This window comes from Sinocyclocheilus grahami, unplaced genomic scaffold, assembly GCF_001515645.1.
Source record: "Sinocyclocheilus grahami isolate Dianchi unplaced genomic scaffold, SAMN03320097.WGS_v1.1 scaffold884.1, whole genome shotgun sequence".
Lineage (NCBI taxonomy): Eukaryota > Metazoa > Chordata > Actinopteri > Cypriniformes > Cyprinidae > Sinocyclocheilus > Sinocyclocheilus grahami.
Window position 1 is genome coordinate 173,119 of NW_015506063.1, and position 18,649 is coordinate 191,767.

At 37.5% G+C, this 18,649-nt stretch overlaps 1 protein-coding gene across 1 annotated transcript; it reads right to left on the bottom strand.

The window, feature by feature from the left end:
* Nucleotides 1-1,473: 1,473 nt before the first annotated feature.
* On the bottom strand, nt 1,474-17,752 carry LOC107563644 (cyclic AMP-dependent transcription factor ATF-7-like). Its single transcript, XM_016248564.1, has 11 exons — nt 16,954-17,752; nt 9,447-9,543; nt 7,257-7,387; nt 6,894-7,058; nt 5,949-6,106; nt 5,578-5,671; nt 4,289-4,408; nt 3,492-3,641; nt 3,146-3,334; nt 2,001-2,106; nt 1,474-1,927 (listed from the first exon to the last, which is right to left on the bottom strand). The coding sequence occupies exons 1-11, from the start codon at nt 17,047-17,049 to the stop codon at nt 1,692-1,694; spliced, it is 1,542 nt and encodes a 513-aa protein (XP_016104050.1). The 5' UTR covers nt 17,050-17,752; the 3' UTR covers nt 1,474-1,691.
* Nucleotides 17,753-18,649: the final 897 nt, after the last annotated feature.

Here is an 18,649-nt window from a genome sequence, read left to right on the forward strand (position 1 = left end):
TCATTTTTATGGTTTATTTTAACATATAGAGACAGAATACCAACCAAAAAATTCAGAAAAAACACATTATATAGAAATTGATTTGCATTTCAGTGAGTGAAATAAGTATTTGATCCCCTACCAACCAGCAAGAATTCTGGCTCCCTCAGATTGGTTATGTGCCCATGTGGAACACAAGATTAGTCCTGCCACTTTAAGAAGTTACTCCTAATGTCAGCTCGTTAGGTGTATAAGACATCTGTCCAATCTGTATCTTCCATTCAAACCTCTCCCACCACCATGGGCAAGACCAAAGAGCTGTCAAAGGATGTCAGAGACAAGATTGTAGATCTGCACAAGGCTTGAATGGGCTACAAGACCGTCAGCAAGAAGCTTGGCGAGAACGAGACAACTGTTGGTGCGATTATTCGGAAATGGAAGAAATACAAAACAACCATCAATCGGCCTTGGTCTGGAGCTCCGTACAAGATCTCACCTCATGGGGTAAGGATGATCATGAGAAAGGTGAGGGATCAGCCCCGAACTACACGGGAGGAGCTTGTTAATGATCTTAAGGCAGTTGGGACCACAGTCACCAAGCAAAACAATGGTAACATTACGCCGCAATGGACTGAAATCCTGCAGCACCCGCAAGGTCCCCCTGCTCAAGAAGGCACATGTACAGGCCCGTTTAAAGTTTGCCAAAGAACATCTAAATGATTCAGAGAAGGCTTGGGAGAAAGTGCTGTGGTAAGATGAGACAAAAATGTAACTCTTTGCCATTAACTCGACTCACCGTGTTTGGAGGGAGAGAAATGCTGACTATGACCCCAAGAACACCATCCCTACAGTCAAGCACGGAGGTGGAAACATTATGCTTTGGGGCTGTTTTTCTGCTATGGGTACAGGACGACTTCATCACATTGAGGGGCAAATGGAAGGAGCCATGTACTGTAAAAATCTTGGATGAGAACCTCCTTCCCTCAGCCAGAACACTGAAGATGGGTCACGGATGGGTCTTCCAGCATGACAATGACCAGAAACATACCGCCAAGGCAACAAAGGAGGGGCTCAAGAAGAAGCACATTAAGGTCATGGAGTGGCCTAGCCAGTCTCCAGAGCTCAATCCTATAGAAAATCTGTGGAGGGAGCTGAAACTTTGAGTTGACAAATGACAGTCAAGAAACCTTAAGGATTTAGAGAAGATCTGTAAAGAGGAGTGGATCAAAATCCCTACTGAGATGTGTGCAAACCTGATGACCAACTACAAAAAACGTCTTACCTCTGTTCTTGCAAACAAGGGTTTCTGCACTAAGTACTAAGCCATGTTTTGCTTGGGGATCAAATACTTATTTCACTCACTGAAATCCAAATCAATTTCTAACCTTTATATAATGTGTTTTTTCTGGATTTTTTGGTTGGTATTCTGTCTCTATACGTTAAAATAAACCAACCATAAAAATTACAGACCCTTAATTTCTTTGTAAATGGGCAAATGTACAAAATCAGCAGGGGATCAAATAAATATTTTCCCCACTGTATGTGTGCACAGTCCCAGTTTCATTCCCAGAATGCAGCTGATCTCCAGGCCAGAGCTTGATGGCATGAGAGGGAACCAGACTGAAGAATGGGAACAGAGTGCATTCTCCTCTCACAGATCTGCCCCTCTCCCGGGATGCGGAGAGTCCCAGGCAGACAGTTAGCTGCGCTCATCATCTGCTGGATGGGTGGGACTGTGTGGCCATGATGATGTGCGACGGTCTGCCGCTCTCCCCCCGCTGGCTGCCCATCCCCGCCAGCACTGACATGGCCACCGCCTCGGCCGCGGCGCGGGAGCTCAGACCGTTGGGCCCTACTGCAGATGAGGGGCTGGGGGCCAGAGAGCTGTGCTGAATGACCGGTGCCGGGGAGCCCGTGGGCTCAGATGTCTCTTTCATGTGCTCCTCTCCTGAGAGACATAAAAAAATGAAGGTTTGATCCTGCAGATGCAAGTGAAAGACCTCAACGTGAGCTCCACTCACCCAAGTAGACAGCTTTCTTCTGGCGGTTGGTGACGGGACAGTCTTTATGGGCTAACAGCAACTGCTTTAGGTGAGCAACTTCATTTCGTAGATGAGACACCTCGTTCTTGTACAGATACAAATACAGGAAAAAAAAAAGGTGTGATCATCACACTTGGACAAAAACTAGCTGACAACAAAGTACTTGCAAACACATTTGTATCTACTAAATTTCAAAGTACAATGCCAAACCATCAATGCACACAACAAAACCAATGAAGAAAAAAAAACATAACAGTACACATGACAAAAATAAAAAATAAAATAAGGCCAGTAATGGTAAAACAATTTAATTAATAAATACATACATACATTTTTTAATAAAAATAATTAATGTAAAATAATTGTATTTAAATGTAAAATAAACAAAAATAAAAAAACTAAATGAAATAAAATAAAAAACAAACAATCACATAAATTAAAAGTATATATTAAAATGTTTTATTCTTATAATAAATTATTATTACAATTATTATTATTACTAATAGTATCAATGATAAAGTCAATTTCAAATAATGGCAATACTTGTAATAAAATAAATTATTTAGTCTCAGGCTATGTTTGGAATGAGATACTAGCAATACTGCAGTATATGTAAAGATATTAATAACCAGTATGTGAAACAGTATGCAGTATGTTTGCAATAAAGTTAAACGTTTCAGAGCATGTTATGCGACATGTTTGTTACATGATCTTGTAACATTACATATTTACATCTTGGTGAGTGACATCCAGTTATGTGGGAAATAAATACAGCCTTTTTTGCCATCTTTTGTGCAATTTTGTGCAAACAAAATCTATCTTAACTTTTGCCACACAAAAGTAACAACATCACAGTTTACACTGCTTTTGGTTCAATCTTGACTCTTTAGTTAGAAGTTATGGACAAATGCACTGCATCATGGGATACAGAATCCCACACAGTATGCTCCGATTGCATAAAATCGGGGTTTTCCATGCACTGCATACAAAAATGTATGTACTGTCAAAATTTTGAAAGACAGAGGAACCACGTCACACATTTCTCAAGATGCTGTAAGCAATATATCAGGGCTCATTCACATTTTAGATGAAAAAAAGTCAGAAAATCTTCCGCACACACTAACCGACAGCGAGACGTTGAAGGAGGTGAGTTCTTCAGCCTTCTTCTCCAGAGAGTTGACCCATATCTTGCGTTTCTGTCTGCAACGAGAAGCTGCTGCCCGGTTCCGCTCCAGGAAGCGCTGCCTCCTCTCATCAGGGTCATCATCAGTCGTCCTCCGCCTGCGACCTCCGGTGGGCTGAGCAGGTGACACCTGAACAAAGCAGGGCAGAGTAAACAAGGAGGTTTACTGCACAATGCCACAGCAAAGTGAAATATTGCTCCCTGACAAACATGAAGGCATCTGTTCAGGCATCTGTTGTATATTTAATGTTTGCACTCGACAATTCGAGTGTAAAAACACGCGATACCTGTGGCTGAGCAGGGGATGGGGCATCTGGATGCTGGACCAGCAGCTGGCTTTGCTCCACCCTCTGAGGGACCATCGCACTGGACCCCATCGCCACACCAAGACAACCCTGAGCCGCGGGCATCTGCTGAGATAATGCTGCCTTCAACCTCTGGGAATAACAACAAATACACCATGGTAATGTGGCACAAGATGGCATTCTGAAGTCATTTCATAAAACTGAACCGTAACTCAGAGAGAGAAATCATGTGACAGAAAGGAAATAAACGTGTGAACTTCTGCATATTATTATTTCTATAGGTCGGGATGGTCATCTAGATTGAACTTATGACTTAAGCAAACATCTCGCAAGAAACCAAGAAATGTACTGCTATTTATTAATAATAGAGAAAACATAAACATAGCAATTTTTCTAGTGTTATTTTAGTATTATTTAAATACTATTATAATATTTATTAATAATCTGAATTATCTATTATAAATGACTATTATAAATGAATGAATGAAATAAATAAATGAGCAGACTGACTAGTCGTTAAACCACCCACAAACTACTCTATTATGAAAATAGGCATTTTTTGCATATCCCTGTATAATAAGTGTATTTGAAATACAGACTGTTAATTACAGAGCTGCTTTATCCGAACAGCCTGTGTTTGTTTGTTGTGAAAACTATCACCCATGTGATGTGCTGGATAAAGACTTTCAACATGGGAACACTAAGAGAAAGCTATGCATCCGAGCATTCTGCAAAATGATCCACAGGCTGGATTAGGAAGGAAACAGATTTGCCCTCACCATCTTTGCCTCATTGTGGGGGTTATAACCAGAGGGTGAAGACGAGCCGCTGCTGCTGCCCCCTAGTGGAGGGCCGGGTATTCCTGGAATGTTGGGCACCATACACAGGGGCCTCGCCAGCTACACCACAGGGACAAATGCAAAACATATCATTAGGCAAATTATGAATGACTCCAAAGACCAGAAATAACTGCTCACATGAACACCATTTTAAAAGAGAAGTGGGTCATTTTTTAGCGTTTTAAGTGACACTGTGCTGAAACAAGGGGGCGTTGTATGACATTTAACATTGGAAAAATACTACACACTTTGCCTTTAAAATTGAATCACAGAATAGTCCCTTTAAGGTAAGTCACGAGAATCTATTTTCTAAGTAATGGGTACTCAAGTTCAGCTCCTGTCTACTTGAATGTGATTGAAGGACTGAAATCGCCAACTGTTTGTCAGGATTACATTTCAAGAATATATTTCAAATCAACAAAGTTTGCTTCTTTAAGTCAAATTATGCTAATACACGGCCTTTTACAGACTCCTTGATGCAAAGATGATACAAAGGACCTCTTCCACAAATTATAAAGGCTGCTATATATTTTAAGACTGTGTGAGAAAAAATGGTGTGATGAAAAGACAAACTTTTGTTTAAAAATTAAATAATTAATAATATTGGTAAAATTATTTAAATATTAAAATAAATTATTTAAATATTATCTGGAAAATATTAGTATTCATTAAAAAAAATCAAAATAATTGTAGTTACTGTGAAGTTTTCCTAAGTCTTATTTTAGTATTATTTATATACTATTATATTAGTTATTAATATATTTAGAATTTATTTTTAAATGTCCAGTTTTCATTTCAATTTTAGTTTTAGTAAATTTGTTTTGTGCTTTATCATTTTATCAGTTCTATTTACTGTTATATTCTATTTAGCTTTATTTTTATTAAAATTAAAAACTAATTTAGTTTTATTTCTAGGAAATCTTGGTACTTTAACTAAAAGTAATTTTATTTCAGTAAGTCACCAAGAGAACATTTCAAGGCAACAGTTCTATAAGTATTTTTTGTGTAATATTTATATTTGGCTTGATTTCAGCTTTAATTCTAACAATAACAATTAATTTTCCACAGACCTCCCAGTACCACCTTGCAGACCCCAGTTTGAAAATCAGTTTTACAGTAAACAAAAAGTCGACTGTCACAAACTCTTCCATTCTTTTTCCTTTGAGTGGGCCATCTCTTTGTACTCCATATATCAATATTCCATACTCAGAGATACACTTCACACTTACAGATATTACAGAGGGCATCTGCATAGGACCTGGAAGAACAGGAACTGTTTGACCATTGGGAAGCATCATCATTGGGTACGGCACTGTGGGAGATCTAAAACAGAAGTAGAGAAATTTCCAGTTTGCACAAGCAGCAATAGCAGAAAGCAATGCACAGACTGAAATTCTGCTCTCTTCCTGTCCACTACCTGACCAAACATTCGTTGAACGTCAAGTATAGCATAAATGAGCCAGCTTCCCACGGTTTCGTAAGAATTACTACAACACCAACTTATAGCAGCACAGTGAGTCATATAGAAATGAGTCACAGAGAATAAGCTGACGGCCCAAAACAACGGCTCCACAGTGATAGGCTGTGGTTGTACTCTTACCCCAGTGTGCGGTTGGATGGTGGGGTGTGTGTGATGACAGAGGTGGGGGAGGGCATGGTGGGCTGCAGGCCGTCATAACCCAGGTGCAGGGGGAGGGAGCCAGGACGCACTATGGCAGGTGTGGGAGCCGAACTGATGGCAGGCTTTGAAGGAGAATCCTGTAAGAAAGATAATCAGCCAGCTAAGCACAAAATAATTCAAAAATCAACACTGTTTGCTTCCAAAAGAAAAGTCATCCAGTCACGACTGTTTGTTTAGTGATGCAACACATCTAGTTCAGTTACTGCTAAATACGTAGTTTAGTGAAATGGTACAATTATGGTCTCTACAGTGGCCACTTTAAATGTGTGCTAGCATACCTTGCAATGATCTATTTTATATATTTTATATTCTAAGTATTCTACAAAAAGTCTTCAGATCACTAGTGATAATGCTTAAATGTTGCTTTTTTTAATTTTAATTTTTTTAATTTATTGTATTTTAATTAATTAATTAGATAATTTAATAAATGCTTGAAAATTATAATTACAAAATCATGTATAATAATTTTCCATTCATTAGTCATTAATTATTAAATGAAATAAATAATTTTGACTTGTTTTATTATTATTTTTTATTACAAATGATAATTTTAACATACCAATAGAAGCAAAAAGCTCAATGTAAAAATGTATATGAATTTCATAATGTCTTAGTATCTGATTTGTCCTCCTTTTGCAGAACTCAAGCTCTGGTTATAAAAACCTGATTATCATGTTCTCCATGATTTGAGAATGATCTAAAGAGTATCTTGTGCTTCAGTGAAAGTACAGTACATCTGACTGTCTGTACAAAAAGTCACACGATCAATGTCAGAATCATGTTTCAAAATCCTAACATTTTAGGTATTAGGTATTTTTAGTATTTGGTTTTGCTCTAGCAGTCTGGTTTGTATAAAGCATGTACCTTTCCTCTGCTTAAGGCCTCTTTGCTGCTATCTGACATGCTGGAGATGGAGTCAGGGCTGGTAGGCGGAGAGGAGTCCACCTCCACGGGGTCCTCCTCTTTCACCTTAACGTCTGAAGGCGTTTGCAAACTCATATCAAGTGCTCCTGAATTAGGAGCAGGCAACTACATGGAAAAAAAGAAAGACAAATGAAGAATGTGACCGACAGAGAGAGAGAGACGAGACGGTGCTACACATGAGAACTGACAGGGAACTCTGCAGTCCATAAATCTGAGTTTCTGGCAGCAGGCAGCCCGAGCTCCTCATGTTTGGAGCACGTCTGACTGTTTGACTGAATCCCTCCACCCAGTCCCATAGCTCACCGGGTTCTTGGCCCTCTTGTCCTCATCTTCCTGGGCCTTAGGGAACTCCTGCTCGAACGAGCTTGCCAGCTCATTGAACAAGCCCACCTCTTCACAGTTTTTCAGGAAACGAGTGGGAGTCGGCGTCTGGTCTGGAGTAGAGGGCGAGAAAAAGAGAGATCTCATTGTTTCCTAATGTAAGACGGCCCCAAGGACAATATAAACTGTGCCACGCAGCTAAACGGCTGTACCAGTACAAAGCAAATCTGCTTGTGATTTAACATGATAAATCTGAGTCCAAGTCTGTTATTACATTTGTGTTTTTTCCCCCGGGTTTAATGTGACAAAAAACCATAATGTTGTGAATTGTCCCCATTAAAATTACTAGCTTAAGGGTACTTCACTTCACTCCACAGCTATAATGTAATGATATCGAATTACACTGTTAAATCTCTGTACTATTTGTTTTGTCAGTGCCATTTAAACAAGCATTCCAGGTCATAGGACATACATATGGGGATGGATGCAAGGGACATGCACCTACCAAAGACAAATTAAAGGGGTCATATGATGTTGCTAAAAAGAACATTATTTGGTGTATTTGGTGTAGTGAAATGTGTTTATGCGGTTTAAGGTTCAAAAAACAAAACATTATTTTCCACATACTGTACATTATTGTTTCTCCTCTATGCCCCACGTTCTGAAACGCGTCGTTTTTTTACAAAGCTCGGTCTGAAAAGCGAGGTGTGCTCTGATTGGCCAGCTATCCAGTGTGTTGTGATTGGCTGAATACCTCAAGCGTGTGACGGAAATGTTACGCCCCTTACCATATTGTGATGCCCTGTCCGGCCGGAGCGATGACACAAAAACATTAAAACCCATTATAAACGAGGCATTTGTTGCATCCAATGGGGACATATTTACGGATTATAATGACTTAAGCCTCGTACACACCGGGACGATTATCGCGCACGCTTATCGCTGACATTTTTTGACGCGTCTTTTGTGTTCATTTTGTGTCAATTTCTCTCCATAACAGCTCCCTCTTATCGAAATTTTTGTAGTCGCTGTCGCGTTTGTCATAAAGCTATTTTGTGTTCAGACACCAATGAAACCAGCAGCTCTACATTCATCTTGCCTCGATGCATCTTCTTCGTCTACTTACTTCCTCTTCGTCGTTAGGTATCAATGTGTGCTCGGCAAGACCGTTTTGTGCTTGAGCGCCACCAAGTCGTGTTTTACTGTAACTTCAGCAGCTCCAGGCACGTGAACAAAAGCGCCAAGCTCATTGGTCGGCCAGTTTTTAACGCGGAGCATCAAACCAAAAAAACGAGCCCGAGGCGTTTTTTTTAAAATTAAGGTTTTACGCCTCGCGTTTTGCGCGTCGGTATGCACACTCAAATTGGCACCCTTTGTTTAGTCAAGAGGCGTTAAACGTTGGCGATAATCACACACAATATTCGTCCCGGTGTGAACAAGCCTTAATACTGTCTTTTTACGTGCATTTGTGTAAAAATTTTTTAAGAAAATGACCGATTGTTTCACTAGATAAGAGCCCTATTCCTCAGCTGGGATCATATAGAGCCCTTTGAAGCTGCATTGAAACTGCAATTTGGACCTTCAGCCCGTTGGCCACCATTTAAGTCCATTATATGGAGAAAAATCCTGGAATGTTTTCCTCAAAAACCCTAATTTCTTTGCGACTGAAAAAAGAAAGACATGAACATCTTGGATGATATGGGGGTGAGTAAATTATCAGGACATTTTTATTCTGGAAGTGAACTAATCCTTTAATAATCACTACAATATTTATTTTAGAAATATAAAAATGCATTCAATATTTATATTATTTAATTATTTAATTTATAAATCAATATGACATTTAATTTAATTACATCATTAAAACACACACACACACATATTTAACACAATTTTTTACGTTTTATATTAAAAATCTAAAATATATATTTTAATTTAATTTAAAAAGTAATTAAATGTACTATTTATATTATATATAATAATTAAATAAATAATAATTACAATTAATTTAATAAATAAATTATAATTAATATTATATGATAACATTCAATTATACATATATTTATATATTATTTATTTAGTTTTTTGTGATTTTATATATGCAAAAAGAATATTTTTGACAACTGTGCACTGTGGATTCATACTGTATCATATTGTCTGTGTGCAAAGTACCTGCAATGATAACTGAGTCAGTTCTGGCGGGTCCAAACTTCAGCGTCATTTCATGTTTGTGTTTGTGAACAGCCAGGTGGTCCTCATTAGTAAACCTCTACAAAGCGACACAGATGAACAGATGGATTACAAGACAAATCTGACCAGAAAAAGAGAAAGGAGCATTTCAAGACCTCAGGGCAGAGACATATTTCCAAAGGAAGAAGAAGGAGTGGCATTGACAAGATTTGTCTTTCGAAACAGATAATGTAGGCCAGAGAGGACTTTATAATGATCGTTTTTCACCAAGCCCATGCTCTACTCAAAGTCTCTGAGGTATAGGATGTAACTATACAGTGTCAATGTCAAAGACGTACAGTAGAGGCGGCTTTCTGTTTCACAGCTGACCTTTGTGCCCTTATACAGCCTCAAGGCTTACAACGCTTACATTTATTTACGCTTCCGTTCAGAAGTGCAGCTACAGCATTACACAGTAAGTACTGAACTTCCACATTTGTCACATAATAAAAAACAATTTCCACCAGCTTTCATGACAATACAAAAACCAAACTACATTGTGTAAATGACAAAAGCACTAATGCTAAGGTGGAGTTCTCTGGTTTAGCACTTTGACCCAGTGCTCGAGCCAAGATGTTATGCATGCAAGACACAACAGCTCATGGGCTGAGCAAACTACACAGATGTATTCAATTAACATTTTTGCCAGGCAATCTTGTATTCTCCAAAGTGCTTTTATATTTACCTTTGAAACAAAACAGCTGTTAAGGTGGTAAAACTGTACGCTGCAGATGCACAGGCAGTGAATCATGGATATTTAAGAAACCAGTACAAAAGATGCTTTTTGAAATATGACGCATAAAATGTAGAGACTGCAATTTTCTTGGCTGATTCCGATTTCTTTATAAGTGTGACCTGTCGTTACCGTTTTTTGCTGATTTGTATATGCTGTTTATAATTTACAGCATATACAATTTTTTCAATGCAAAAAAATAAAAAATTAAAAAATTACATAATAAAATAAATTTTTAAACATTACAATTTCCCCCAATCTGGACTAAGTTAATATTGTGAATATTGTCAATATTGTGACTAAAATGCAAGTCAATTATTTTTAACTTGTTTGTTAAACTATTGAATAAAATCAGTGTCACATTGCAATCGTGCTGATGTTCGAGGAAACATCATGGTCGTGTAATGCTGCTTACCTACTGTATATCATATTATAAATATCTTTTTTTTTTCTACCACAGTATGCATCTATACATTTTTGTGAGTTGCTTTGTGTGTGATGTTGCGCTCATTTGTTTTGATTTCTGCACGAGTCACTCTCTCTCATTCATCTGGCACGACATCAAAACATTATCAATCTCCGTTTACACTCAATACAATAAAGGATTCTTGTCCAGTCGGGCAAGTAAAATTCTCTCTCACTTACCCCTTTAAAAAAAATCTACTTGTCCCAGACAAGCGTTAATCGAGCTCTGTGGTTCCCCCGTGGTTTACTTCGGCCCTACACGTATTACAAACTGTGAACTCTGTCTTCTTCACTCACAGTCAAGAACTTCCATGCCGACAACATGTTTACATGCAGATGTGAGCGTAGCTGTGATGTCAAAATGGACCGATCATGTGGAAAATCAGCTGTTTGGTCCATTGCCAAATGATGAGTTATACAACAATTCTTGAAAAAAATGTTTACACAGTCTTTTTAATGACTTTTCATTCTTCTTAGAAGCAGCATTGTCCTATTGTCTGTTTTAATTACATGTTAAACAAATAATATTAATAATAAATTATGAGTAAAATTCTCTCTCACTTACCCCTTTAAAAAAAATCTACTTGTCCCAGACAAGCGTTAATCGAGCTCTGTGGTTCCCCCGTGGTTTACTTCGGCCCTACACGTATTACAAACTGTGAACTCTTCTTCTTCACTCACAGTCAAGAACTTCCATGCCGACAACATGTTTACATGCAGATGTGAGCGTAGCTGTGATGTCAAAATGGACCGATCATGTGGAAAATCAGCTGTTTGGTCCATTGCCAAATGATGAGTTATACAACAATTCTTGAAAAAAATGTTTACACAGTCTTTTTAATGACTTTTCATTCTTCTTAGAAGCAGCATTGTCCTATTGTCTGTTTTAATTACATGTTAAACAAATAATATTAATAATAAATTATGAACAACAGGAGTAAGTACAAGATTACACAGCAAGACGTTTTTGGTTGTTGTTGTTTTGTTTTTGATTCACTAAAAAAAGGATCATAAGAGTCATTCGTTCAGGAATGAGACTGCTTTGGATGTGATGTATGTGATGCATGTATGATTCACTAAAAAGAACTGGCTTATAAGAGTCATTCATCGAATCAGACTACATTGATAGCACTGTACTGTATACATTTAATTCACTAAAAAGAACCAGTTCAAAAGAGTCATTCATTCAGGAACGTATTTATTTATTATTAAGTTATTTGCTCAGGACTACACTGTTTACAGTGTATGTTTGTGATTCATTAAAAAGAACTGACTCAAATTGGTTAATTGCCTGGGATTCGGACAACACTGGTTGCGATGCAGAGTTTGGATTCACTAAAAAGTTTGACTCAAAATAGTTATTTGCTCGGGAATCGGACTACACTGTTTATGCCATATGTTTCTGATTCACTAAAAAGAATGGAATCAAAAGAGTGATTTGTTTGGAAGCTGGACACCACCTGTCATGCTGTTATGTTTTTGATTCACTAAAAAGAACCAACCCAAAATAGTTATTTGCTTTGGATTCAGACTACACTGGTTGTGATGCATGTTTTTGATTCACTAAAAAGAACCAATTCAAAAGAGTCATTTGTTTAGGAATTGGACTATACTGGTAAGCCCTGTATTTGTTTAATTCATTCAAAAGAACTGGCTCAGAGTCATTCGGAATCAGACTACACTGGTCAAACGTCATTCAGTTCACTTCGTTTTTTTCTTTTTGATGGAAAGGTTTACGGAAAATAACACTTGTTTGAAGAAGCACCTCAACTACTGGATCCTTGCGGTCTTTTCCAAAACAGCTTGAGCGGACGTGGAGCCTCTAGGATTAGCTTTTCCTCTTTCTGTGTGGATTTCATGACTCAAGCCGTGTTCACTGGGCTTCACAGTCTTCTTCAGACTATTTCTGGCTCTGTGTCACGGTTACAGTTCAGCCGTGGAAACACAGTCAAGCGTCAGAGGCGTATTTTTAGATGTGCCAGCATCACAAATACAACAACTGCATGGCCCGTAGCTTCTTCCCCCTCGACTTAAATGACAACACAAGGACAACAGCATGGCTGAAGCAAACACAGGAACTAATTAACACCAACAGACAAGTAGTGCAGCTAGAGTGCCTTATGTGCATGCAGTAGACTTTTTATACTTCCTCTTTTGCAGTAATAGCTTAAGTTTGTACCTTCCTCTCAGAAAGAAGTATGTGACACTGGGAAATGCAAAAAATAGAGCTTTTCTAGTAATCAAGAATGAGAATGGATAATGTTATTCAGCAGCATAGTTTAGTATTAAACTGACCTTACTAAGATCAATATTACAGGTGCATCTCAAAAAATTAGAATGTCGTGGACAAGTTCATTTATTTCAGTAATTCAACTCAAATTGTGAAACTCGTGTATTAAAATTCAATGCACACAGACTGAAGTAGTTTAAGTCTTTGGTTCTTTTAATTGTGATGATTTTGGTGAACTTTTCCACGACATTCTAATTTATTGAGATGCACCTGTATATGCATTTCTCAAGACCTTGTTTAAATGTTTTTCATTTCATCTCATTAATACACGTCAACATAAATGGGAAACATAGGTAGCTGAAACAACATGTCAAGCAATGCATGAAGCAATGCACATTATTTGTCAAATACTAAAGTATAAATAATCTGACCAAGTTCTCCCAGCAGCACATGGTCATCTATGCATAAAATCTAAATTTTTGCTGGCCTAAGGTTAGTACACATGCTCCTACATGTTGAGCTGAGGTGCTCATGCGGGCAGAAAAAATAAATAAATCACTTCTTTTCCTGATCTTCTTCCCATTATTTTCTGTTTTTTTCCTATACCATATAGAGTTGGGTACCGAAACCCGGTGCCATACCTATGTAAGCGGTATGTACTAGAACCGAATCAGAACGCAGATTTCGGTGCCTCATTTCGGTGCCACTTAAATGCTTGAGCGATCGATTGAAATATTTGTTTTCTGGTTCTCCGAAACGGACTTAAGGATCACCGGCACTGCACGTGAAAAATTATTTCCCGACTGATAAAATTCACGAACGCAAGTCGGAAAGCTCTAATAATACAAATCCAACACATCTTTGTAGTAACGCAAGTGTCCATGTTGTTTTCACATTCCGACTTAAAAGCACAACTCGGGAAATGAGAGCATCCGAGAAGCGCATGAATGCAGCAATTACACTTGCTCTGATGACAGCAGGTAGATACCGTTAGCTAGCTAAGCTAAACATTCTTAAATTAAAATGCCAAAAGCTAAACTTCCCTTGTAATGACTTGCAATGAGAAGCGTTTCTAAACCTGTTGTCCAACAAAAGAGAACACTATAACCTTTTTACTCCACAACTGCTTCCTTTTGTGATCTGATGTGGCTTCTTGTCACAGAATGAGGCAGAAATATGTTCTATACTGTAAAAAGTATATGGTAAAAAGGCTATGTTGAATAGCAATGGATTATAAATATACTTAATGATGAAAATACCAAAGATGGCTTGAATAACACAGATAAACTATACATTGTCGCAGTCGAGTGTTTTATTATTCAAAATGTTTATATCTTCTGTTTACGCAGTTACAGCGATAGCAATGCCTTTGTCCATATTAGGGATTTCCTGAGTTCTATTCCTTCTGTGATGCACATGTGGAGTTTCTGTGCGAGGCGTCCAGTATGAATGAAACAGACATTAAATGTGTTTATAGCGCTCAATAATGGCCAATGCATCCTATTTTGGGTAATTTTATTTTGTTTTATTTTTTTAAGTATCGGTTCAGGCACCGTTTAGGCACCGGTATACCGTTTTAAAACGTTTATAATTTTAAAATATATTAAAATGTAGTTTATTCATGTAATGTCAGAGTGGAATTTTCAGCAGCCATTACTCCAGTGCCACATGATCCTCCAGAAATCATTCTAACATACAGATTTGGTGCTCAAGAAACATTTCTTATTATTATTGATTTTAAAAACGGTTGTGCTGCTAATCTTTTCAAAAAATAAGTTCAAAAGTACAGCATTTATTTGCAATGGAAATCTTTTGTAATATTATAAGTGTCTTTACAGTGACTTTTTAACAATTTAATTCTTTCGCACTGAATAAAGTTTTTTTTGTGTTGTTTTTTGTTTTTTACTTACTGAACCCAAATATTTGAATGGTAGTGTTAGTCCTGAACTTCCTGTTCTAAAAACAAAACTATAAACTGACAAGCAAGCACTAGCTAAAGTGTAGCCTTTAGTTAAACCCAATTTGAATTTTGCTGCACATTGTTTTTTATATGATAAAGAGGAAATTACAATAAAAAGGATTCATTTACTCTGAAAATAGCTTTAAACAAGCACTAGCATTAATAATCTCAAATCTCAGTTTCCTTCGGCGTGTTATTTTTCAACAATAGGTTGACAAAACAGAGGAGTCACGTGAAAATCTGGTTCACTGGGATGAAGCAAAACAATCTTAAACCCCTATGGACTTCAGTATGACGCAAACAGCATTTGCTCGTCAACAAAAGAACAATAACTCCACTAGAGTAAGCCCTCACTCCCCTCGTGCAGCTGAACACCGCTGTTAATAGAGACTGACAGATGTGTACAACCTGATCTCTATTTCAACCATTATCCTTTTTTTCCCCTTTAGTTTTGGTTTACAGGAGCTGAGTAGTCTTAAAACTGCCTTATTTTCACCTCACGACAAGATACGTCATTACCACTTATGAATTAAGATATTCAACTTAGAAACCAGGATGCTTCAGTGTACACTTCTGTTCAACAGTTTGGGGTCAGTAAGATATTTTAAAAGAAATGAATATATTTATTCAGCAAAGATGCATTAAATTGATCAAAAGTGACAGCAAAGACTTTACATTGTTACAAAGACTTCTATGATCTTTTGAACTTCTATTAATCAAAGAATATGAAATATTTCTTGAGCACCAAATCAGCATATTAAAATGATTTCTGGAGACTAGGATGATGATGCCGAAAATTCAGCTTTGCCATCACAAGACTAAAAAATGAAAAAGAAATATCACATCTCTCGTCAAAAACCAGTACAAGTTGAAATATTATGTCCACTATAATATAAGCTCAAATCATAAGTATTAGCAATAGTAATAGAGATGTCAAATATCAAAGGCACCTTTTTACGTAAGAAAAACTGATTTTTCCTTCTCAGTCTGGCTAGGTCAGAGCAAGACGTATTAAACAATCATGGTCCCTGTGGCTTCTGAGAAAGAAACATCTGCAAACAACTAGCTAACATAAATTATTCATCAAGTTCATGTTGTTCCTCTTAATTCTCAAGATTATGCCGCCAATGGTACAGTTAAATGATCATTGTTGTGTTCGGTATTGGAAAGGCAATGTCTAACTGTTAAATTACCTCATTCTGATCCATGCTACTTTTTTCACGCCTTTTTCTACGTAATTGTGGAGGAGAACATTCAGATCAAAACCACAAAACGAACATCACTGTCTCACTGAGTAGGATGGGTCTCGATCACTTCCTCTTTCGGTTTTCAATGGCCTCAAAGCAGCACATGCCTCCAAAGGCCACATTATTTTTCAGATCTTACACTGGAAAATCTTTCCCGTGTAAAAATACATTTTCTGGTATTATGATCCTTAAGCCAAAATCAATTTACTTAAGAAGAATAATTGCATAAGATATTAAGACTTGTTTTCAGAGAATATATTATTTATTATATACATTATTATATTATTATATATATTATTTACATATATTGTTATTTATAAATATATAATATTTATATATATATATGTGTCTGTTTTTCTAACATAAATTTATAACATATAAATTTAATCAAGGCATACATTCTCTGTAAACAGTTTTATTGCAATTTGGCTTGTTAGGTACTTTTTTTTTTTCGTCTGCAAGTTCATCGTGCACTTATTAGCATCAATAACCTCCTCATAGTGCCTGCATGGACTTTGACTCAAACCAGACAAGTGTAGATGATAACTGAGCTGCGATTACTCATTGGCCAAGTTTGTGAGTGAGTCAGACAGTGCAAGAGATGTTAGCACAGTTTCACAAGTGCGCTATCAGCTTCATCAGTGTGGCCCTAGGCTGCAGTGTGACAAAAACAACACATTTTCAGAGCGGTGCAGCTTGCGCACCTCCCTCCCTCAGATGTGCCAGCCGACACTCTTCAATAACCAGAGAATGCCCTATGAACCAGAAAAGCACACCCACACCTGAAACCCAAGACAAAGTGAAAGCGAACTTACCTGCCCACAGCCAGAAGCACTGCACACAAAAGGCTTGTCGTCCCCCATCTTTGCAAAGGCTTTGCAATATAACTGTGGAAGAGAAGACGAGAACATTACTGAAGGGTTTTTCTAGAGGTTCGAGCCAGAAAAAGTTCTACAGCCGTTCCCAGGGATGATTCAGCCTGGATCCTTGCTCATGCATGTTAGTGCAGAGACAGACTACAAGTTTCCCTGGTGATACTTCCTTCACACTGGGGGCATCTGGCAGACCAATGATACGCAGAGTTCGGGATTTGCTAAAAGCAAAGTCTTTTTAGCCCCTCCCCAACTTTTCATTGTAGTCCTCTCGACACCATCTCCACAAAGCTCTTCTGCGGCGACGACTCTAGTGCCACTCTACACCTTTGTCTGCAGTCATTCTCTGAACTCCTCCACCCGATTCTCAGGCTCAAATATCAGCAAACCACACTCCCAGACGCTCATCACTTTTCACAGGAACTCAAGTCATCTACACTGACATCAAGAGGTTGTGCTGGTACCGTTTTGCCAGACGCCGGGAACCGATTTACCTTGGAGATAAGATCGATTGATTGCTTTCATCCAATTCAAGAGGGTGCAATGAGTGTAAGTGCTGTAAATGAGGAACGGAGAGTGCAATAATGGTAATTCTGGAGAGACATGTCTGGAATGAGTCGCTCTGATCCAGGGGAATGGCATGCATGTGAATTGGCTTGTCATAGACACTCCCTCTTTTCCTATTAACCAAACCACTGCAGTTATTCCAGACAAACTGCCAGCACCTTCCACAGAAACACACACATGCTCGTCATTACTCCGAAATCAAACGAATGCTACACTAAATGAATGCTTCCCTGGACTCTGATGGATCCATGGTATCTTCGAAAAATGGCTGCGTGGCTAAAACTTATGGGTTTCCACAAATTCCGATCAATTACTTTTCCATGACTTTGTTGTTGATGATTACCAGGCCTTAAAGTAATCATGACATGAAAATTCTTTTCTTTTTTTTTTCTTCATCACGTTTAATCAAAATGTCATAACTGGACCTTCTGGCAAAAACAACAGACTTCTCTCTGGTGATGTATGCAGGCCTCCCCCCCACCCCCCAAAAAAAAATAATAATATATTTTTTTTCAATAACCCATTCTACTTATGTTTCATCACAACAATATTTGAAGAAGGATACACTCTCAAAGAGCAATTTATAGCCAGTTTGTCTGTTGTATTAATTTTAATGACTTTTCCATGTTCCCCATTAATACAGGAACCCTTTGCATCTAAATATATTTCAATCTTTTGACAACATTCAACATATGTATCTCAATATTTGCTTATTATTCACTTAAATATTTTTTTTACTTCAATTAGTAAAAATAAATAAACAAAAAATCTGCTTGATGATTAAGACAAGTTTTTCACTAAATGAACACAGTGAAATAATTGTATGTATTTTAATTTAAATCCACCAACATAATATATAGCAATAAATAAAAATATTTACCTATACATAGCCGCATATTTATTAAAAATGCAACATGGTGGCTTTAAAAACCTTTTTAAGTGAAGCAAATTAATCACTGAATCAAAGTTTTGAATCAATTGACAGTTTGAGGTTATTTACATAAGAGTATCGTAAAACTAGTCAAATGTCAAGGTCCTTTGGACTAATTGGTCAAATAAAGGGCATTAAAGA